The sequence below is a fragment of the Jatropha curcas genome, chromosome 10 (genome assembly GCF_041381405.1).
Source record: "Jatropha curcas cultivar XTBG-Jc1 chromosome 10, XTBG_Jcur_1.0, whole genome shotgun sequence".
In the NCBI taxonomy this organism is placed as follows: domain Eukaryota; kingdom Viridiplantae; phylum Streptophyta; class Magnoliopsida; order Malpighiales; family Euphorbiaceae; genus Jatropha; species Jatropha curcas.
In genome coordinates this window covers 6,336,425-6,360,685 of record NC_143160.1, presented here as the reverse complement: position 1 = coordinate 6,360,685, position 24,261 = coordinate 6,336,425, and the positions used below count along the sequence as shown (strand labels likewise).

The 24,261-nt window shown below is 33.0% G+C and overlaps 3 protein-coding genes and 1 long non-coding RNA gene across 5 annotated transcripts; 3 read left to right on the top strand and 1 right to left on the bottom strand.

Moving 5' to 3' along the window:
• The first annotated feature begins 1,050 nt into the window (after positions 1-1,050).
• Positions 1,051-3,310, top strand: LOC149492979 (uncharacterized). The gene is made up of 3 exons (XR_016322889.1): positions 1,051-1,400; positions 2,319-2,404; positions 3,096-3,310. It is a non-coding gene; the product is annotated as an uncharacterized LOC149492979 (long non-coding RNA).
• Positions 3,311-4,726: 1,416 nt separating this feature from the next.
• LOC105640560 (galactoside 2-alpha-L-fucosyltransferase) lies at positions 4,727-7,788 on the top strand. Its single transcript, XM_012224907.4, is given in 3 exon segments — positions 4,727-5,158; positions 6,223-6,967; positions 6,969-7,788. Coding segments are annotated over 3 exon segments (1,698 nt in total). The 5' UTR covers positions 4,727-4,911; the 3' UTR covers positions 7,675-7,788.
• Positions 7,789-8,172: 384 nt separating this feature from the next.
• On the bottom strand, positions 8,173-11,110 carry LOC105640559 (FKBP-like peptidyl-prolyl cis-trans isomerase family protein). The gene is made up of 5 exons (XM_012224906.4): positions 10,963-11,110; positions 9,728-9,881; positions 9,497-9,606; positions 8,621-8,763; positions 8,173-8,526 (listed from the first exon to the last, which is right to left on the bottom strand). Exons 2-5 carry the CDS (start codon positions 9,867-9,869, stop codon positions 8,484-8,486), a joined length of 438 nt encoding a protein of 145 aa, XP_012080296.1. The 5' UTR covers positions 9,870-9,881; positions 10,963-11,110; the 3' UTR covers positions 8,173-8,483.
• A 908-nt stretch (positions 11,111-12,018) lies between these two features.
• Positions 12,019-23,856, top strand: LOC105640557 (DNAJ heat shock N-terminal domain-containing protein). 2 transcript variants are annotated; one of them, XM_012224905.4, is made up of 21 exons: positions 12,019-12,035; positions 12,126-12,330; positions 12,410-12,479; positions 12,578-12,620; positions 13,130-13,207; positions 13,341-13,425; positions 13,581-13,663; positions 14,394-14,451; positions 15,233-15,343; positions 16,427-16,484; positions 16,721-16,817; positions 17,696-17,731; positions 18,120-18,256; positions 18,862-18,932; positions 19,017-19,070; positions 20,868-21,010; positions 21,283-21,420; positions 22,046-22,261; positions 22,441-22,500; positions 23,022-23,285; positions 23,531-23,856. In XM_012224905.4, exons 2-21 carry the CDS (start codon positions 12,180-12,182, stop codon positions 23,657-23,659), a joined length of 2,082 nt encoding a protein of 693 aa, XP_012080295.1. In that variant the 5' UTR covers positions 12,019-12,035; positions 12,126-12,179; the 3' UTR covers positions 23,660-23,856. The 2 variants fall into 2 exon arrangements, with proteins under 2 accessions (XP_012080295.1, XP_089582745.1); XM_089726619.1 differs by lacking the exon at positions 12,019-12,035 and having other exon boundaries at positions 12,068-12,330.
• Positions 23,857-24,261: the final 405 nt, after the last annotated feature.

Here is a 24,261-nt window from a genome sequence, read left to right as displayed (position 1 = left end):
TAAAAGTCTTTCATTTAATAAACAATTATAAAGGTTATTATTGAAAAAATAATTATTTACATGTCTAAATTTAGAAACCTTGCAAACATTTTAAGACATCCAAAAAATGACTAATAAACAAATAAAATGGGACGGAGGGAATATATTCTATTTGAAAAGTCTTTCGTTTAATGAACAATTAATACTCTTTAAGATATTAAAAGACTTTCATTTAATGAACAATTGTAAAGGTTATTATTGAAAAAATAATTATTTACATATCTAAATTTAGAAACCTTGCAAACATTTTAAGGCATCCAAAAAAGGAATAACAAGCAAATCAAATGAGACGGAGTGAGTATATTCTATTTAAAAATATATCAAATCATATCATACAAACATAAAGAAAAAAGAATATTAATAAAAAATATATTTTCTTTTTTAATCTATATCTTAAAAGAATTAAATATTTAATAAATGAAATATAAAAATTTTTTAAATGTCTTATTATCATATATATTCATTAAAAATAAATTTGTAAATATAAAATTAAAATTTTGAAATGCTTAATTATATGTATATACTTATTTAAAAAATTATTTTTTAATTCATTAGGAGGCCTAATTGGCGAAATAATACTGCAGGTTATACAACAATTAAATTGTTAACTCACCTAACAAAGAAAAAAAAAAAAACGTTTCAATGTGTATAGACATATAAATATATCACTAAAATATTATTTTTTTAAAATTAACATTTCCAACTGTTTACTATCCATGTTTAATTATGTAAATTCTATTTGAAAATTTACTTTTTAAAAAATTTATCCAATCAAATCTTACAAATATAAAAAATAAAAATAATATAATTTTTTCTTTTTTTTATTCTCTCTTCTAAATAAAATAATATTGAAACAACCCGAATTTTTATTTTCAAAGATTTTCCAATTAAATTTAATGAATCAACAGCCTGGAAATTAATATTAATATTTTAGTGCGAATACCGTGAGAAACCGGATCGAAAACCGATTGAAAAAGCTGAAAACCAGTTAAAAATCGATGATTTGGGCCGAATCGAATCGAACCGAACTGGTTCGACCCAAACCATCTAGAAAATTCTTTTTTTTTCTTATATCCAGCGCTGCACCTTCATTTCTCACCCACCATTTCTGCGCCACCTCCAGCCCACCACCGCACCACCACCTCCTCCTCCTTTCTTCCTTTTCTTCTTTCTTTCTTTCTTTTCTTTTCTTTTCTTTTCTTCTCCTTCCTTCTTCCCTGCGTCTATCTCTGTGTGACTGGCGAGAAACAGCAGATCCACTGCGCGCCGCCCAGCCCTCGCCGCCTCTCTCCACACCGCCAGTCGACCTCCGGCCACCAGCCCCATTTCCGGTTAATCGAATTCCGGCAACAATATATTAGGTATAATTTAGTTTTAGAGAATGAAATTAATTGTTTGTAGGTAATTTATTTAGTTAAGTTAGGGTTCTTGAATTTATTTAGTTAATTTATTTAGTTAATTGATTTAGTTTAGTTAGATTAATTTTAATAATTTTAGTCGATTTAGTTAATGTTAGTAATATTAGTTAATTAAATTAATTTTATTATTTGAAGTTAATTAATTTAGAAATATTAGTTAATGAAATTAATTTTATTACTTGTAGTCAATTAGTTTAGTTAAGTTAATGTTAGTAATGCTAGTTAATTAAATTAATTTTATTATTTGTAGTTAAGTAATTTGGTTAATTTAATTTGATAATTGTGAGTAGTTAACAGTTTTATAATTTTAGTATTGATTTAATTAAGGTAGTTTAAATATAATGTTATTGTAATGTATAATTTGGATTGTGTGGTGATGTTGAGATTGAAGGAGGATGGGAAAATGTTGTTTGATTAATTGCCCGACGGATGGGCCGTATGGATTGAATATTTGATAAATTGTTGATATTTTAACAGGAGGATAGTCCAACTTTTAGGGGAGATGCTGCCGAAATTTCGGTAGGAATTAGATTATTTTTAGAACTCTAATAGATAGTACGAATTAAATTATTATTGTTAGTAATATTATATTATCAATCATATTATTCTTATTAATACTATTATTATTATTAATATTAGTATTCTTATTAGTATTATTATAAAATATTACTTAACCTTTTATTTAAAGTTGATAAATTAGAATAAATATATAAATTAGAAAACTATATATATATATATATATATATATATAGTTTAATTTAATAAGTGAATTAAATGACTGGTAATCAAAACTAATAAACGAATGTGAAATATAATTTTCCGAATTAGAATTCTTACTTAGAATTTTCTTGTTTATTTTAGAGGATTATAAAAATTCAAAAATGCGAGGACAAAAGCTGGAAGCATGTGGCTAAAAAGGCAGTCCTTTTAAAGGACAATAAAGAACTGTGAGTAGTGTTAGATAACTAGTATCATCCGCCTGCATTCATGCATTCACGGCTAAATGTTATCATGCATTATTTTGTTGAATTATCATACTGTGATGCACTAGTTGTTGATATTAAAAATTGTTTGATTATTTGTGCTGTTATTATACTGTGCTTTGTTTGTGTGGAATTGGGATGAAGTGGGTCACCATGGGTTTGTGAGGACGGTCGATAAAATATGGATCCTGATTATGATGAAATTGTGAAATTTGGACCGTCGGCCGGGTAAATGGGAGATCGGCGCCCCCGTGTGCACCTGATGATATGATATGGATGATATGGAAAAGAAAAGAGAGAATGTAAAATAAATTACTGAGAGGACTGGTCAAGTGAGGATTAGACCGGTCGGCCAGATATGGGGGATTGGCTCCCCGGGTGCACACGTTTGAGAGGATGGGCTGTTTGAGAGGACGGCTCGTCGGGGGTTTAGGTGACGCCACTGACTAATTTCCACGTGATGTGGTTATATGAAGGTGATAATAATTGTGATTGCTGTTGTATTGCCATTTGTGTGATAAACTGCATGATCATATACTAAATCGGTGATCAGATAAAAATATTTTAGCATCTGTGTGATTGTGTGGGGTGAGAGGGTTATCTAACCCTACTCATTGAGTTTGGCGCTCACCCCTGCCTACTTATTTTTTTTCAGGTAATAGAAGAAAGTCCTATGGAGTTGAAACATTAATTATAGAAGACTGTTAATGAGAAAATAATGAAGTAAATGTACAGGTAGAGTTCCGCAATTGTATTCCAACTGGGTTGTAAATGATCAAATAGAGTATAGACATTTATTATGTGGGTTGTACTTTGGATATATATTTGTGAAATAAATTATTGGGCCTGAATCCATAATTATGAATAGAATGTAAGATTTAAATAAGTTAGGCTTACTACGGGCTTTGGGGGCCTTAAGCCCACCCAGGTCCTAGTGCCGGTCCGGCCCACGGAAACGGGTCGTGACAAATATATATTGAAATTTATTTTTTAAAAAAATCTAATCATATCATACAAATATAAAAAATATTTTCTTTCTTTTTTTACATATATTTTCTAAAAGAATTAAATATTTAACAAATAAAATATAAAAAAATTTTAAATATCTTATTATGATATATATTCATTAAAAAATACATTTAATAAAGATAAAATTTAAAATTTTGAAATACTTAATTATTGTGTATTTCTTTAAAAAATAATTTTTTTTTATTTATTAGGAGGCATGATGGACCACAATAACACTGTGGACTACACAATAATGAAATTGGTGAAAACACTTGTGGTCGAAATAATTCAAACTCGAGACCTCTCACTCCTCACATAAGTGAAAAGATAATCAGACGGCACGTGATTGACTGAACAAATAATTTTTATAAATTATATTCAATCAACTAATAAACTGTAATTTTTTAATCAGCTATCGTTAAGGGTATTTTAGAATATTTTAAATTTCATTAAGAGTGATATAAGAAATTCCATTATTCTCTCTATTCCCACTTTTATATATAAAGTAAGTATAAGTATAGATACTGGGAGACTTATTATTTAATCCCTCAATTTTGAAAATTATTAATTTAACCTTTTGTTTGAAAATATTTAACCCTATTATTTTATGAACTATTAAATTATTTATTATGTTTAAAAAGTATTATTTTAGCTATTTATATTCATTTATTACTTTAATCAATATTCGAAGATTACAACGTGCCTTTTTATTAAAAAGGATCAAAGGGTAAAAGTATTGTGCACTCTAATTTGAATCGATAAAATTGATTTAATCAAACTATTTTTGGTTATGATTCATCATTCATATAACATAAAGTTTGATTATCAATTTAAATGATTTAAATTAAAATTTCTTTTAGTTCAGTCTCGTTTTCAACCATATAAAAATTTTAGACTTAAAATTCAACCAGTTTAATTAGGTTTTTAATATAATTTAATATCGATTTGTATTCATTTTAAAATTTTTATTTGAATTTATTTAGTTGTAAATCAAATTAACTAGTTGCGCATTTTAAGAATTACAGAAGGATTTTATATAATGTAATAAAATTAAATACTATGAGATATCAATTTATAATATTATCAGATTAATAATTTTGGTAAATCATAGGACTATATAATAATTATTCATTTTGTCATTTGAGCCTCCTTTTTTTGACCCATAATTTTCTCTGCAATTGTCAATAAATATATAAGAAAATTATTTGTTCTCTTTCTACAAATATTTGTGTAACCAAGCTGGACGTTGGCCCATGATAATTTGTGAAACTGCTATACTAACACGTGTCTATTTCAATAACACTTTTGCTTACCGACTGCACACAATGTTTTCTTCTTCACTTCCTCTTCCCTTCTCCCTCTCTGCTCGAAATCTTATTCATAATCACCAAAACACAAGCTCAATATCCTCAAATCGACCCTTTGACCCTGACCGGGCCTCATTAGGTCGGTAATTCGTAAATATGAAGAGGGTGAATAGAAACCCGGACAGTGAACCGGGAAAACAGTCGGATCCTAATGAGCAGAGTGCTATGAATGAACCGGGAAGGAAATGTGGGTTTAACCCGATGAGAATGATGGTTTTTTTTGTGGTTTCATTGATGGTTGTTTCAGTTTTTTTTTCGTTATCTGTGGTTCTTAAAGACCCACCTTCAGATAGTGCTCCGGAATCTTCACGACCAAAGGTTGTTGAAGTTGAAGAAGAAAAAGGTACTAATTTTTTTGGGTTACTTTAATGGGTATGTCTCATTCTTGCGTGTATATAGTTTACTATCATCTATGCGTCGCTAGTGATTTATGTTAGTACTAATTTCATGTGTCGACTTTTTATAGTATTTCTGGTATAGTAGTATGTGCTTAACCTGCTTAATTCAGAAATTTAAAAATTGTGAGCGGCTAAGCTAATTTATTTCTACCATTGGTAACATCTCAGCTCAACTTGATTTCTACTGGAGCTACACTAGCATAAATTCCATCTCTGAATTTTCTGGTTCAGCTTTTCAATCTTATGATCTATTTGAGCCTTATTTTTGGCCTAAACCATAAATCATAGCTTTTATTTAATGGCCTTAACTACGTTCTTGCTGGCTTTTTCTTTAATTAATATGCTACCTTTGACTTTGGTAAAATCCTATCTCTTGTTAGCATTGTGTGACTAATTTGTTCTACAGATTCCCTTTCAGTTTTCTTTATTAGCTGACGCCTGCATTAACAACTAAATCATTTTAGGCACATGCTATTTGCCATATTTTCCTTTTATCTGGATTCATTACTTTTATATCACTTCTGTTATTAGGTATTGTTGCTAGTTCCCTATTCTATTTTGTTTCTTCCATCTGAAGGTAACTACTTGTTTTGTATTCGTGTTTGAATTATGATTTAAAAGAATAATTGCTAGGCATCTACTTTAGCACAGAGGAGTAGCACTAAATGTAGTTTTTTTCCTGCTTAGAGTTGCCTTGATAAAAATATAGTTTCCCAATGAGTATTGTTAGATATGAATATAATATCACTTGAGATGTTTAAATATTGACCATTCCTCAGAGTCCTTGTTGTCATGAAGTCCAACCATTATGCCTTATTGCCATAAACTTTATTGCTGCTCATAAAGCATGAACATTGAACTACTTATTTATGTTCTGCATTCAATGATTTGCTTCCCCACCTTGCAGAGTAGGGAGCTTTGCGTATTAGGGTGCCCTGTTATAACTGATTGCTAATGAGAATTTTGGGCTTTTGCTTGTCAAACTGACATATGTTTGATCCTTACCAAGTCCTATGTTCAGAAGGTTTATCAAATTCTGCTCGGGTCGCTCAGGGCAAGCTGCTAGGTGGTCTTCTTGCCAATGGATTCAATGAGGAAACCTGTATTAGTAGGTATCAATCAGTCTCTTATCGCAAAGAACTACCCCATAAACCTTCTTCTTACCTTATTTCTAGTTTACGGAATTATGAAGCTCTTCATAAAAAATGTGGACCTCACACTGAATCCTATAAAATGGCAGTTGAACAACTTAAGTCTGGGAATAATCCTGAATCCTCTGATTGTAGTTATCTAGTGTGGATCTCCTTTAGTGGACTAGGAAATAGGATACTGACATTAGCTTCAGCATTTCTCTACGCTCTTGTCACAAACCGAGTTCTACTTATAGACCCTGGAGTTGACATGGCAGATCTTTTTTGTGAACCATTTCCTGATGTCTTCTGGTTTCTTCCCTTAGATTTCCCTCTTAAAGGTCAGTTCAACAGCTTTAATCAGAGATCTCCTGCTTGTTATGGAAGAATGCTGAAGGATAGCAATTCTACAAATTTACATAGACTGATGCCTCCAATTTATGTTTATCTCCATCTAGTCCATGATTATGACGATCAAGATAAGCTTTTCTTCTGTGATGAAGATCAAGCTTTTCTTCGGAAAATACCTTGGTTGATAATCAAAACAGACAACTACTTTGTCCCATCTCTATTCTTGATTCCATCTTTTGAGCAAGAATTGAACAATCTATTTCCAAACAAGGAAAGTTTTTCACTACTTGGGTCGATATCTCTTTCACCCCACAAATTCAGTGTGGGGACTTATTACTAGATACTATCACACTTATTTAGCTAAAGCAGATGAAAAAATAGGCATTCAGATTAGAATATTCGGTTCTGGGACCAGTCCATTCGAATATGTGTTGGATCAGATACTAAATTGCACAGTCAGGGAGAATATACTGCCCGAATTCAACAGGCAGGAACAGGATCCCAGCCAATATGGAACTCAGAAGTCTAAAGCTCTGCTGGTGACATCTTTAAGCTCTTGGTACTCTCAGAAGATGAGAAACATGTATTGGGAACACCCATCCATGACAGGGGAATTGATAGGTATTTACCAGCCAAGTCATGAAGAGTATCAGCAAACAGAAAAGCAGAATCATAACCGGAAGGCTTGGGCAGAAATGTACTTGCTGAGCTTGACTGATGTATTAGTCACGAGTTCATGGTCCACTTTTGGTTATGTAGCTCAAGGTCTAGGCGGATTGAAGCCATGGATACTGTACAAACCTGAGAATCAATCAGCCCCTGATCCACCCTGTCGTCGAGCCATGTCTGCAGAACCTTGTTTTCATGCACCTCCATTTTACGACTGCAAAGCTCGGAAAGGCATTGACACGGGAGCACTTGTGCCTCATGTGAGGCACTGTGAGGACATGAGTTGGGGTCTCAAGCTTGTTGATGTTTAAAATGAATTCTAGCTAGTTTCGCATGCTGTAATTGTTTTGATCCATAGTTACCAATGTTTTCAAACTGTACATAAAAAACAAGAATTCATTTTATAAAAACTCATGATTCTTGAAGCGAGCATCAATGTCATTGGCTGATGGTTCTAGTATGCATCCATGGATAAGCATTTGTTGACAGTGTTGAAGCAAATATCGTCAATGTCATTTAAATAGAGAAATTTTGGGAAAAAAAATTCCTTAAATTTCGGTGAAATAATCATTTCAGAATTTGAATTAAAATCCTGCATTTTGTCGTGGAACGGGCTAGATACCATTTTATTTTTGGCAAGCAGACAGCCTATAATATAATGATCCATCGATAAAAAAAAAACTATTGGGCTCTCACTGTCGTTATATTATAGTCTTAGCATAGTGGTCATGGTCGCAGGAAGGACAGCCCGATCAGGAAGGGCATACCGATTATTTTAATGGCAGGTCGTTCAAATTAGAAACGAATGATAAGTCAAGTGTCAACACGACAGTTAACTGGATATTTACGGTTCAAACATTATAAAGTGGTCATTCCAGCACATCCTACTCAACATAACCTTCATTTCATCTGACCTACAGAGTTTTTCTGCCTCTTAAATATGTCCTCGTTATTATAAATGGATCAAAGGAGAAAATACTAAGGAAAGAACAGTATTCAACATTCAGATATTCAAGCACCACAACATTGATGAACCACGCTTCGATATCCAATGTACAAAATGTCAATACCCATCTCTCGCGCCATATGTTTAGCCCCTCCCTTCAAATGCTGCATTTTATCAATTCTTCCTCCCTTCACATAAGATTACGTGATAACCATGACTGCAATAGAATCCATAATTAGTCAATCAACTGCACGAGCAGAAATATAAAACAGGAATCGAGAATTACAAAATGTAGTCAGTAGGAATAATACGTTGATTTGAATGGTGCACTGGTAGCTCCAATAGGGGTGTTGAAGGCAACTTCCTGAAATGGTCCAGCCATCTTGCCCCGTGGAAACCATCCAAGGTCTCCACCCTTCTTTCCAGAAGGACATTCTGAATATTCAGCAGCTAGCTGCGAAAAAGAGAAGACATCACATAACGAACACACAAAAAATTTGAAATAAATAAAACAAAAATTCGAAATAAATAAAACAAAAATTCTCTCTCATTTTGGCTCAGTGCAGCCTATCAAATGGTAGCTTAAAAATCCACGTCAGAGACTACAATCAGTAGCTTCACAATCAGAAGCCCAAGAACCAACCTCTAACAAAAGCTAACTTTTCTAAGGGTGGAGTGAGGGAAAAAAAATTTCCTATACATTAAAATTGTTAACATGAAAAAAAGAGAGACGAGGCAGGAGGGAAGAAGGCTGCAGGTGCATACCATAGCATTGTCATATCAACATGATTCTTTCAATTTCATACCCTGAGTTAATACCATAACTTTTGTGAAAAAACCCCATGATTTTCACTAGTTTTGTCCATTAAATACTTGTCCCCATGATGTAACTTATCCAGTCTGAAATTCATCCCTCAAAAAATTTTGAGGCCATTCAGAACATTGAATTACCAACTGACAGTAACCTAGGCAAAATATAATGCATAAATAAAAATAAAGCAAATTAGGTTCCTTTAGTTGATTATCAAATGACAAATATTTGCACAAGCAATAGATGTTCCACTACGAGTCTCTGTCAGCCTCTTTTCTTGGACTCACATAATAAGAAAAGATTATTTGTTCTCTCTAAACCAAAAGTAGATTTTAGACTGTCCAGCCATTTGGAGGTCGCAATGTCATAGACTCACCTTTGCAAACTCAGCTGGTGGAACTTTGTCTCCATTGTTAAGCCAACCATCTTGCAGTTTCTGGTATGCTTCATTGATCTTACCTTGCTTCTCACATAAAATATGCCTAGCTAAAGCAGATAAAAAACCAGAACATACAGATATTAAGATGCGAAAAACTATTGGAAAGAAAGTTTCACAAAAAGAAAGAGAAATGGGGAGTTGGGGTGCAGAGGGGGAAGGGAAAAAAACCTTTAACATATGTACAGGTGCCAAGTCCATCAGCTTTTCCAGCTTTACCCTTACCCTTTGAAGCATTCTCATCACTTGCACCTCCTGCTGCCTTTCCTTTGCCCTTACCTCCTGCAGGCTTTGGCTTTGAGTCCTTCCCCATTACCGAGATTACCTAAAAACAAAATATTGTAATAGAGAATAAGAATAGACTGGACTCTGAAAATTTAAAACTCCATGGAAATGGAATAAATTAATAAGTATTTAATAAAAAGCAACTGAACACATAACAACCTGAACTCTTCATAAAGTGTGGAAAGTAAATAATACAGGGACAAATAATGTGAGGAAAAAGGTAAGAAATGAACAAAATGCATAATTGCACAAAAATATTGATGAATAAGGTTAACCATTGTATCTGATAAGACTACAAAATTTGATCCTCACACTCAAGAAAGTTGATGTGAACGACTCCTGTCCTTGTCCATGAATATATGAGAAAAATATATCCAAAGGTGACCACCATGACAAAAATATAACATTCTACTTCTCTCTGCAATAGTGTATTTTGAACTGAGATTTATCATTTGAAATTTTTTGCAGTAGAGCTCTGCAAAATGTGTCTTCTGATCAGGCCACAGAAAACAAAGAAAAATAACTTCCACATATATCCATTTCCTTAACCAAATTAACTATCAAATCTTAATCAACAATGGTCAAATGAAAAAAATATGTTTTTTTCATAACAAATATTTCTTATGTCATTCTCTTTCTTTGCTTTGTTTCCTCAATTTGTCTAAATTCTTACACTTCTTCTTCACATTAACTCGTAAATCACAAACCAACTAGGTCCTTAGTAGTTTCAGAATTCGATTTAATTTTGCAACAATCAAATCTAATTTCATTCATAATAAGATTCCCATCAAGAGAGCAAATAACCAACCCTCTGTATTATCCCGAGCTGCTTACACTAACTGTAGTAGTCAGTATATATATAAGAAACATAAAGAAGAAAAAACAACTTCCAGATATTCAACCATACATCTTATTTTACTTTCATCAACATCAATCATCTTCCATATTTCCAAAATCCCATCAAACCCACATCCAATTAATATCGTATTAGCAGGCATAGCAACATTTCAATATTCAAGATTCTACCCGCATATATTCACAGAAACTACAATCTTGTAAGCCGCCATGAGTATTATGATATCTGATTTGATTGAAGAAAGCCAAAGCGTCAGATACTTTACCTCAAGAACGAAAATAACCTTCTGCAATATAACTGAGAAAACCAGCAGCTAGAAAATATCAGCGAGCTTCTGTAGAAAAGCGAGCAGTTGAATTAGCTATCTCTTTTACACTATAATAACAGGTTTGCCCTTCAAATGAGTTTGTATGGGCTCAATGAGCCTTGCTTCTTGGGCCGTAAGATGGCATATAATATGAATATTTTCCAAAAATAAAGTTGTTCGGCATAATTTCAAATAACTCATTTTCTATTATTTTGCTGTAACAGTAATTGAAATATATTAAAATTTTCAATTTTATTAATACTATATAATATTTAAAATTTTAAAATTTTCATATCTTAAAATATATTTTCCTTTAAAATATTTCAAAATCTACTCATTTTCCATTGTTTAACTACTACAACAGTAACATAAAAAATTAATTTACAATAATATGATAGTATTTATAATTATATAAATTTTATATTTTAAATATAAATGATTAAATATGAAAAAATTGCACAAAAATGAAAGTTATAAGTCATTGTGAGCAACGGTGGCGGAGGATCGTAATTGTGAGCGACCTACAATGATTACTAATGATCGATAATAATAACTAAAAATGATAAATATATAAAATTTTAATGTGGGAAGAATATTTATACTATTATAATAAGTTTTTTTTAATGTTAAAGAAAATATTTTTCTCTATTAAAAGGAAAGTTATTTTTCAAACAATTAGAAAAATATTTTCGTGCTAATTTATTTTCTCGAACATTTTAAATATCAGAAAATTTAAAACAATTATCTTATTTTTTGGCGAGAAAATATTACTATTTTATTTATGATAAATATTTTTTATTTGATTGGTTTGGTTTTTGAGTATTACATGCAAGTGTTTCTCAACTGTTAAAATTCTTTGGCGGACTTTACCACGTCAAATGAAGCCAATAGTAAAAGAGCCCAAAGCACTCTTAACGCTGCACTTTATGCTCTTCTCCTTAAATATCGTACACAGCCGCCCAACCTCATACGAATCCATGTTCCCGCAGTGTACTCAACCACTCCTAGTCATAACCCTTCCGACTTACGTTGTAAATAATAATAATAATAATAATAATAATAATTAAATATCTTTACATTCTCGAGGGAGACTCAGCGACTGTGTTTTCGTTTCTCTGCAGTAGTCTCCACTCTTTCGTGACTACGGGTCTGGTAGTGGCAAGAAAAATTTCGCCATGGCTACGGGAGGCGGAGGGGCAGCAGCGGCTAGCTCGTCATATCCGTCATTGATCAAAGCATATGCTGTGCCTTTCTTTCTTTTCGCTGTTTCTATTTTCTATCAGCTCGTCGTTCTCCCTCGCTCTTTTCCTCCGTCTCATTATGATGGTCTGTATATGATTAATGTTCATATACACGCGTATGATTTTATTATAAATTGCGCTTGATATATTTCTTTTAATGGCAGTTTTGGGGATTAAAAGGTTTTCTTCTATTGAAGAAGTGAAAGATGCCTACGAGAAACTGTCTTCAAAGTGGTAACTCTTCTCTCTCTGTCCCTTTCTCTCTTATCAGCGTCAATTTTCAAATTCATCATTTGCTTTTCGACTAGTGAAACTTGATATGTTTATTGTAGGAATTCAAGCGCTGAGGTTCCTAGTGCTGCTGATTTTATAGAGGTCAGTTAAAATTTTCTATATATGTTTTTGTTCTGATAAATACATGAGATTGACTATTTCTGACACTGCCTAGAGGAATTCAATTGAATTGAATGATGAAATAAGATACAGTTGAATCCTGCTTGTTAAATTTTCGTTTATGATATGCATGTATCTATAATACAAGTATGCACAATGAACTTTCTTGCTAATGAGCAACATTTGGTTTAGATTTAATTAACTAAAACTGAAGTTGCACCTAAATAATCTTTTGAACTGTTTGCTTTCGATTGAGATTAATTTTTACCATCCATAATTATTGTAGTAATTTTTTATTGTTCTGAAAAGGCGATCATAATTGAACTAATAAACTAAGTACGGTACTGTGGTTCCTTCTTTGATGCGATGAATGCTATGGTATTATAATTGAAGTAAGCTCCTTTCCTTCTTTGATCTGCTGAATGCTAGGAGATGATCATTGCCTTGTTATGGTAATTGTTGTGTGTTTTGACTATGCTGTCCCCTCCCAGATTCAATATGCTTATGAGTTGCTGAAGAATCCTTTATGGAAAAGAGACTATGACATATTTGGCATTGACGAGCAACTTGTGAGTACCTGACTCATGGAATGTTTGCTTACTACGATATTATCTCTAGTTTGTTTCCAAATCCCCACACCCGTTTCTCTTTTTTCCAAGTCTTGTATCTTTTCACCAGTGACCTGAAATTTCTTTGCCATAGGATGTTCTCAACAATCGAAGGGAGCAATACGCTGGGAAAAGCTTTTCACAAATAGCCCTTCCCTTACTAGATGCAAGGTCTTCTGGTTAGTAAAGATTAAATTCCTACAGATTTTTTTTTTTTTTTTTAAATTTCCATTTCTTTTCTTTTTTACTAGACAATTCTTTATGCTCAAGTTTTTATTTACTTATTGAGTTATTAAAGTAGTCTGATAAACAGATTCTCATATGTTTTTATCAGATCCTGAAGATCATGGTCTTCCTATCATTACATCTGAGGACTTCAGGTCTATGTTTAGTAATTCTAAGCCATGGCTTATTCAGGTAAAATGATCATTTCGTGATGTTTTCATATACTATTTTAATCATAATAAACTTGATATAGTTTCTTAAATCAAATTACTCCCTTAATTCACATAAGGGTTGTGCCCAATACTATTCAGAAAATAGCTACAATTTATAATTAAAGTACATGCATCATGCATGTGTGTGCGAGCATGATACAAGTCAGCAGGTGTGGCTGGTTATACGAAACACAGTTAGAAATTTCATTATGACTCGTATCTCCTATTTTTGTTTTCCAAATATTTGCAAAAATGTATGTACTGACATGGTATTTGGTAATGCTTTGTCATAGTATTATAGCAGTTCAGATATATCTCCCAATATTTCGGCTTCTAAAATTTTTGTTGATATGCTATGTCATGCTATTATTTGATACTCTTATCAGAATGGCATTTTCTCCATGACTTTTAAATGAGCTGATAATTTTGCTATCATCGTTTATTGTGTATAAATCAGGATCTATAGATTTTGAGGGTAGAATTTTGTGGTTCTGGCTTGTTCATCATATTTTTCTGCCTTTCATAGAAAACTTTCTTTATTCCCTTTCCGTGGACTGCATAAACATGAAAATATTAAAATCTAATTCTTAAATTTTATACATATAGCAGAGAATGCCTGTGAAACAAGACCTTTAAAGAGTGTAAGTCCAATTAATATCTATTGTTGTCATTTTGTCATTAGATGATTCCAAGTTGAATTTTGATTGCAGATATATTCACTTGGGAGCAGTCGCAGTGCTCAGTTTTTTAATTCTTGGAAAGAAATCGGTATTCCTTCATTAGTTAATTTGTCATTTCATTTGTCAATTTGTCATTTTTTGAAACCTCACTGTTGCTTGGTGATCTTTACGCCTTTGGTTTGAAGTTTACTTTTATATTAAGATTGTCTTTGTAAATATTTTTCTACTGTAAATACGGATAAACCATAAGAACCGAGACATAAGGACTCATGGACAGAATATTGAATTTGGCGAATTTCAGTTTTGCTCTGTGATGTTACCAAACTGATAGATTCATAGATAGTGATTCTTTATTCTAGTGCTGTTATCTTGTTTGTCTGGGTCATGTAGTGCTGGTACCTTGTTTGTCTAGGTCATGATAAAACCATAAGGTCCCAAAGCTTCATTCCCTTTGACTAAGCTTTCTACATCTCATACGTCATGGTACTTCCCTTTAGAGATTTGAAGCCTGGTTACTATATTTTTTTTTTGAATTGAATTGGAATATGTTACATTGACAATGCTGCTGTCATCCATTCATAAATATAGAAAGAAAAATGCCATAAGAAATAATGTATGTCTTAAAAAATATTACTACCACCAGATGTGTTATCGAATTTAAAAAAAAAAAGAGCCAAAAGGTTTAACTGTTTGGTTAAATTTTGCATGTTGCATTAATTTCCTTAGCTGTGCTACTGAAGACGTACCTTGTTTTTCAAAATGACGTTTTGTGTTAATTCTTGTTGATGAATCAGCATGACTATGATGTAGTTTTAGCTTGCAATGTGATTAACCTCGTGGGATATTATTCCTACTGTCTATACATTCAGCTTCTTTATTGGATGGAGTTGCAAATACTGGTATGGTGGAACTTGGCGAGGTTCAAGTTGCAACATCCCTTGCTGAGAGAAAGCCGACAGGCCATTTCTTCTTTAGGAATGGTAGGTGTTTACTTTTATTCATATGATTGCCCCTTTCAATGAATTTTTTTTTTTTTTAAATGGATTCCAAATCTAAAAAAGATTTGTTAACAAGACAAAAACTCTTATTCAACTGTAGATTGTTCTTTGATATACAAACAGTTAGATTGGCATAGAAAATAAGCATAAAAATCATGTGTAGCTTCCAGCATGTGCCGTTTTGCTGAGAGGATGACTTCTTTAATTGTGTTGATATGATCAGTTGCTTTAATTGTGTTATCCGTTCTCTGGTGTCATTTGGAGTCGTAGATATGCCTGCAATTGAAGATGTATTCCAAAGGATTATAGATACTTAAATATGAGGAAGATTTTTATTCTTTTCTTTATGGTCTAATGGAAGGAAGAGGGGGCCTCATATTAGACTAATAGTGTCAAGATTAAATTGCCATAAAAGCTACCGCGAAGGGGAATTTTCCATGTTGATTTTGTCCCTTTCAGATGAACTCTGTTCTCGTATTGTTTGATGCATAAATGTGCCATCATATATCAAAACAAAGATAAATTGTTTTCAGGATGTTTTTTTGACTCTGAATCATGGAACTGGAAAAGTTTATGATATCACATGTACAAGATGCTAATGAAGTATGCCCAAAAGAAGATGATTATCATTAGTTGGCATTTGAATTAAGAGGTTGGGGTCTTAACATTTGTTAGGATCTGGGTATCATGGTATTATTTCTTCCTTCGTTGCAGCGTTGTTGCACTCCAGTTTTAAACCATAATTATAAAGGTGCTTAGTGGACAGAATTATGGGCTTATTGTTTATTTATTCTGATGGAGTAAAAAGATGTTTTGCATGTCTTTTATTGTTAGTGTTAATATTATAATTTCTAGGGAGCAAGGAAGGACTACTATCTTAACCAAAGGAAAAGGTTTAAATCTTTTTTATTTTTTATCTATGCTTAAAGTTTGGATCAATGTTATGTATTCCATGACAAAAGCTTTGGTATGTATATGTAATTTATTTTTGATGTGATACAATCCTTTCCTTATGTGCTAGCTTTCTATTACCATTTGCTTTTAACTTGGTAAAAATGATTACAGGGCTTCCTTCACTTGTTGCATTTCCACTGGGGTGTAAAACTTCAGATTGTCTTGTTAGGTGAGTTGGAAGTTACAGATTCTATTCTTTTTTGTAAAATTCTTAACTGGGGAGTGGTACCAGAATTATGGGAATGAAAAATTCCATATTTCAATACATTGTGGAAGCTTTATGTATTTGGTTTTTGTATTAATAATTTGATGTACCCATAATCTTTTGTAGGCACCTCATTCACCTTTTTTTTTTTTTTTTTTTTTCTGACTGGATATCATACTGAAACTTGTCCTTTATGTTAGGTATGAGGGAGATCTCTCAGTTGATGCAGTTACTGATTGGTTTGCAACTGTCATCCTTGGTTTACCTCGCATTTTATATCATTCAAAGGAGACACTGGTAAATTTGAGGCTCTCTAAAATCCAATTGATTGTTCTTAAGTAACAAAACTAGTTTCTTTTATTCCAAAAAACAAATAAAAATATTTGTGCACATTTCTTTAAATACTGGGGAGATATAGAGTATCTCTGTTAAGACAGCATGATTCATGAGTAATTTCAGAAGTCCTGTGTGAAGAAAAAGTGTTTCAAATGAACACAGTATTACTGGATTTTTTTTCTTCCCTCTCCTCTAATGAGGCATTGTATAGCATATGGATTTTGGAAAATGTGGAAGGAGAAAAGTAAGATTGGATAGAAATCAATAAAAAATAAGTAAATAAACAAATGTTCAATGTTCTAACTATAAATTATATTTATAACTATAACTAATATTTTATAAGTATCAACTATCAAAATTATACTATTACTATAATATACTATCCTTGCTATATTTGAAGTGTTTCACTCCACTTTTGATGGGGTAGAGAGCTGCAAAAGCATGCTGTTTCTTCAGATTTTTTGTAGGTACATGTGAAACGGAAAAAGAACAGTAAAACCACAGGAAAAGGAAAAGGAACACGTGAAGGGACAACACGTTTTAGCATCCTTTTCCTTTTCACTCCGAGGTTTTGAATACGCTGTTACTTTTGTCTCTTCAGATCTCATAGTATATGAGAAAATCTGCCTGAAACCATTATTACATTTACCAATTTTTTAGACATGGATAACTATGGCCATGTCGATGAATATCTAATTGCTTTTGGCGCTTCATATTGACATATTTTATATCTTTCAATAACAAGTGTGGTTAATTTGCTCTTTTCATATTTAATCGTCTTTCTTTTGGGTTACTTCCTCTTACTGCTGGAATGACGTGAAATTATATTTTGATACCAGGGAAAGAATTTTCTCGCAAAAAGTGGTCCGCACAAGGTATGCCATTTTTCACTTATAACCCCTCTGCACTCTCTTTTTCTTATGGGGAACAGAAGTATGGAAAATTCAATATTTTTTCCACATAAAGATATGCTTTTGTGAGCCAAGTATTCATGTAGGGCAGCTTTATGCTATGGGCTGGGATTCTGATTTGAGTGTTTGCAACCATCCTCATTTACCCCAAATTTCTCCTTTAAGACAGGAGGAGAGGGGGGTGGGGGGGTGGGGAAGGGGGTTTGGGTGGAGAGAGAACAAACTGAGTAGGATTCTACGATTGGTCACTTTGGCATAACTTTGAGATTTGATAGCCTTTCTTTGATAAGCACATTGGGTTGGAAGTGATAACCTCATAACGATAATAATACTTGATGGCTTTTGCTTATAGGTGAAAGTTATTTTATTCTCAAAAACAGGAGTGCGTGCTACTCCATTCGTACGACAAACCGCTAAAAATTATTGGTCTTATGCCTCATTTGCATTTGTGCTATGGCGAGAAGAGGATTTCTCCTTTTGGTGGAATACGTATGTGGATGTGCTTTCTCCTTCTCCTTCAATCAATTGTATGCTGTTTGTTGTTTCATTTTAAGTAGCATACCATTTTGCTATCAATTTGGTGCCTTGCATAAGCTTTTGCCAGCTGTACCGATTCTTCTTTGAACAGATAACATTGATTTACCTTTGATTGCTTAAATTGGGAAAACAGTAGTATTTTTAGTTTATTTTTTATTTACTTACTATTACCTTGACAGACGTTAATTCCCCATTTGCATTTCTTCTGATTCATTTCATGGGCCATTCAATCACTTTTTGGCGTGATCTTGATGTGGAATTAACCTTTTAAGAATCAATTGTTGATGCATTACTCAACTATTTGAAATTGGGATGTGACGGGTAGCAATTCCTTGTACATAAATGATGATCCATTTGAGAAATGTAAAGGAAAATGATTGCAGATTCGTCTCTGTTTGGTGGCAGGAAATCTCATTTCTGATTATTTTGACATTGTAAAATATTTAATATATTTTTCTTTTTCCTGTATTTTGAACTCCTAGCGTGCATGGGAGATGCTGCCTTTAGTTGTCCTTATTAATATTATTCTTATTTCTCATTAAAGAAATGAATTACAGGTTTGAGGTGGAATCTGCCCCTGCTATTGTATTCTTGAAAGATCCAGGTGTTAAACCTGTTGTTTTCCATGGTATGACTTTCTTTCATTTTCCAAGTTTGCTTTTGTTTACTTTGATACAATTTCTTTAATGCAGGAGCCTATATTATTTTACAGGATTATTCAATAATTCATGGTTTTCAGATGTCATGGAAAAAAATAAACAGCAAGGTAATTCTTGTTCATCTGCAACTAGTATTTCATCAGAAAGATACTTTTACATAATGAATAGTCTTTTGCTGACAAGTCAACAATTCACTTGTTATGATGTTGCTAGATTATACCAAGAACAATTTTTTGTTTAATTTATCTTCTCTTGTCACAAAGTTTTGGTTGCCTTTTACTTTATAATTAATTATCTTTTTTAGAATCCTTACTTGCCAAGTTATGTGTACCATGATGAATTAGATCCAGCTGATGTAACTGCCCTTTATCTGTTGCCATTATACACTTGAATAGTTGTATGTAATCCTGTAGAATAGAACTTCATTTGTATTTGGCCCACTGTTATCAAGTTCTGGTGTGCAGTCAAAAACCGAGAGAGCTATTGCAAATGAGGTATTTTCAGGGAATCAAATTGGGTCAGGCTTGGTGGTGGATTGGCCAGTTTGCTGCTGGGGTTGTTATAGTCTAATTTCCAGATTGTAGGAGCTCAAAATTTTCAAAATGTAGAACCACTAAACAAAACTCTAGGAAGAACAATTTATGCACTTCTTTCAACAAACTGGAGATGCAAACTGAAGATTTAAACCTAAAGCTACTTTTACTGTCCAAGAAAATGAGAGAAGCCTTCGAGAAAACGCAGCAATTCATGGTATGTAATATAATTAATTGGAATATTTGAATTTTAAGGAAAAACGAGAGAATCTTAATTGAGATGACTACAGTGGGTTTGTATGTGATGCTGAGGATGGACCAGCAGTTTCACACAGAGAGAATCTCAGAAAGGCAAGAAGGGCATAGGTTTATGCTTTAGGTGCACCCTTGGGTTCAATTAGACTCTCTAGTTTTGTAAAACCTTATTTGGATCAACTTGATACTATTGATGTGTAAAAATGCTTGTCTGAAATTTAGCCCTAATCCCTATGGATCATGAATTTGGTTTGGATTGGTAATTGTTTGTTGGTCTTTGAACACAAAAGTGTACTTGTTTCAGACTATTCAGATTACTGGTTTCAAAATTTGTTATGGTATTTTCTGTGAAGTGGTATGCTTTTTGTGTTATGAGACTGAGGAGTGAAATTGATAAAATGAAATGAAAATGATTGGGCAATCATTGGTTCAAATCAAACTTCAAAATGAGGCAGTGTAAACTTTGTATTGAAAATGTGATTGATATGAACCAGAATGAATCATTTTATCTTGGAAGAATGAGGTACATGAAAAGTGTGACTAGAATGTTTGCTAATATCACTGTTTTCACAGTGGTAAATTGACTATGCATGAGGATTATATGAAAGGCAGCCTTCTCAAGTAAGAGCCACATGTATGAAGTGGTAAGAGTGCAACTTGGTGCTGTGTGATAATCATCTGACTTAAGACAACTTCCATGACATAATTATCAATATAATAAAGTATTATCCTGCTGAGTGCTGGATTTTGGGGTATAACCAATTCAAGCCGAGCATCAAAATGAGTAATTTTTGTTTGTTTAATTTGATTCAAGCTTGGCAGTGACTGTGCTTTACTTTAGAGCATGCTTGAATTTGTTTAGAAGTTTAATCAGTAATTAAAATTGTTAAATTTTTACCTAATGCTAACATAACAATATTAACGTGGAGCATCTTGGTTACACATTTGATTACAACTATCTGATATTCAAGAACACTGTTTACATGAACTAGAGAACATAAAATTATACCAAATATCAGATCTCTCAAGAAATGTGGCAAGTCTTATGTTAGATTTGATCATACTTGCAATTACAAAGAGGTTATCTTAAATTAATTTTCATGCATTCATTTTCAGAACTTCCTCAGTTAAGAAGTACGACATCAATGGAGCTTGGTTGTGATGCCCGAGGCTATTCTCGTGCTGGATTTGATACCACATCATGGTACTGTGTTATTCTAGCAGGAAGACTGGGCCCAGAACTCAACAAAATGCGCGAAGTAAGTATTTTTACACTGATTACCATTTTATGGGTTAAGGCATACTTCACGAAAGCAAACTCATGTAATAATTGGAAATTTAGTACCCATGATCTCCCTTATTTTTACACTGATTACCATTAATAGGTAAACTCATGTAACTATCCTGTAATAATTGGAAATTTAGTACCCTTGACCTCCCTTATTTGCTGACTGCCAATATCTTGTGTATTCTGCTGTCCAATGCCCATATATTTTTGCTGTGTAATGGAGGGAATTATATGAGCTCATAGACCATGCGCAGGGTAGGAGAACTATTATCAAGTGATGGAAAATTGAGTGATGTTGATGATGACCAATCCTTATTGCTGGCAACTGCACTGAAAAACAAACGACTGACATTTGCTTGGCTTGATGGTGAAGCCCAAGAGGTGAGTTGTCTCTTTTAAATGATGCTGTTGATTTTAGACCAAGTTCTGTTGAATATGCAAAGAGCTGGTCAACAAATATCATGAAGTTTATGCATGCCATGACATGAATTATAGCATATTAGATAATTACTTGGAATTAATAGGATGAAGCAACAAGAGTCACCAAGTTCCTGGCATCTAATTGTGCAATTAAAATTGCACACGTTGGCTGGCTTCTATATTCTACAATAAAGAATCATCATGCACATCTAAATTGGCCAAGGAGATAGATTTACAATCTCTAATTTACTCTTTTTTTCTTATGATCCTAGATATGCCATGGAATGTATTTACTTGTAATTTGCTAAAATTCTTCTTTATTGCAATGATCAGTATCATGTTTATCATTTTCACCATAAATTTTCCCCCATGGCAAATCAATTGTAAAAATGATGAGGATAATGATAAACTTTTTGCCATTTTCTCTTTGTTGACTCTTGATAACCTTGCAATCTATTTTCCATTTCATATATGCATATACTATTGGTTGAAGATCCAGATCTTTATAGGATTGTAACTTTGTTTACAATAAGTAAGCTTTTAGTTTTTTGGTCTGGAGCCACTAACATTGTGGAGCTCTACACAGAAATATTGTCTCTTCTACCTTCATTCAGAAACCAGCTATGACACCTGCGGACCGAGGAGGGATCTGAGTGATGTGCCTAGGTTATTTATTGTACGTTACAAAAGGAATACTACTCAAGATAATGTCAGGGGTAAAAGAAATGCATTCGATGATGAAGATGCAGATCCTGCATCACAGCTTGTAGCAAGATACAATGGTTCGGATGAAACTCCACAGGTATATGCAGTTCATAGCGAAGTCATATTTGTTAGATTAAAATTAATAATTGATCAGTTATCACAGATTTTTGGTTGTTTATATATAAGATTTTATTTTAGATGTATTTCAAATAGCAGGAAATTTGATTTTGTGGATTTAAACATTTCTCACTAAGTTTTTGCTTTTTCTAACTACAGATTGCTCGATGGATTGCAGAAACAATTAGTGATGGTGAGACCAGGGATCTTCCCTTCTTTGTAAGTGTCCCTCTTCTTTTTTCCCCCCCATGAACCCCCCTATGAACAACTTTTGTGAGGAGCATAATTTTGTGATAATGTCCATCGTCCACTTCACGTGGGAATATGACCAGACTTCCAATAATCAGAAATAGAAAGGTGCTACTAAGTACAAACTTTAACTGGTTTTGTTTTTTAGCCCCCATTAGAAGATGGTGGGCATTTGTCCTTCAATGTAACACTTGGTTGTTTGGCATAAGCCGTTGGTTCTGCTATTCCACTAATATTATAATCAATTGATTTTCCATTTCAGTGAACACGCCTAACGTTTGAAATAACATTATATTTAACTCGAAAATTTTATTTTTGAATTATGGAGATATACAGAAAATATTGGAGCCATAAACATCATCTGATATAGAGAGTTGGTGGAAATGGTCCTTCACTATGTGGTGTAATGATAATGGTCAAATATTTTCTGGAGCTTTGCTGATGTTTTTCTTTTGAATTCTTTGTTAAACATTTGTTTGTCTCGAATGCAGAAAATAAAAGCTCCTGATCTTGTTCCTGAAGACTCAGATCCTATCTGGTCAAGAGGTGCCCAAAATATTCTATACAAAAGTGTGGGTGTCAAGCACTGGATCTACAGAATTAAAAGCAGAATTTATGATCACATGGGAGATCCAAGGATTGGCCCAATATTACTTTTGGGGGCTTTGATGTCTTTCGGTGCTGTATGGCTCATGAGAAGTCAACCAGCTCATCGTGGTCAGTCAAGTCAACCGAGTGAATCAGGTTTGGAGAAGGTAAGTGGACCACTCACATCACACGGTGATAATTCTAAGATCTAATTTTCAAGTGCACTTGTTGAAGCTCTTCTGATTGCATTGTAGCTCTCTCTCTCTCTCTTTCTTTTTTCTTTGTTATGCTTTAACTACTAGTTTTAGTCGCGTATGGCTTTTCAAATCATAGTCCTGCTTTCAATCTCTGCAAATTTTTGTTTTTAAAGTACTTAAACAGGTAATTCTGCCTGTGATGTGTCTCCTTACAGGATGAAACTACAGAAAAACGAAGAGAACGAAGAAGAAATGTGTTGAAAAGGAATGTACCTCCTTCCATTTCCGATATAGAGCCGAAAGATGCATACCAGATGCCGATGTCAGATTCTGATTCCAATTAATTGGTCTTGCATTGTTTTTGAGTAATGATGTAGCCTTGAAGCTTGTAGTGATCAGAATAGTCGCAAGTAACAACCTGAAACTTTATTTTGTTAGGTTCAATAGTTATTTATGCAGAGCATGGAGCTGTTTAACCTCGGAATGGGGAATATAATTGATTTATAGTATTTAGTAAAGTGAATTTCATATCAACTGAAAATTAGTCCAATTATCATTCAGCTTTCCATCGAGTAGTTTATATGATGGGATTAGTTGATAGGGTTCCTGGAAGGTAAAGCTTCAACGCCGAACACTATGGATACAAAGAATTCACATATTGTTAGTTTTATTGGTTTTTGTATGGGGTTATGATTTATGTTTTTGCCTGGGTGAATTCTTTATAAAAATTAATTTAATGATTCCATGCATTTTATAAGTATAAGATAAAGATTAATATTTTTTATATTTTTATATAAAGAATTTAATAATAAATCATTCGTATAAAGAATAAAAATATATGTATAAATACTGCTTATTTTAGTTGCCAATTAACAAATATTCATTTTTTCCCGTGTTTTTCTTTTCTATTTTTTTTTTTATTTTTATAAATAAACCTGACATCTAG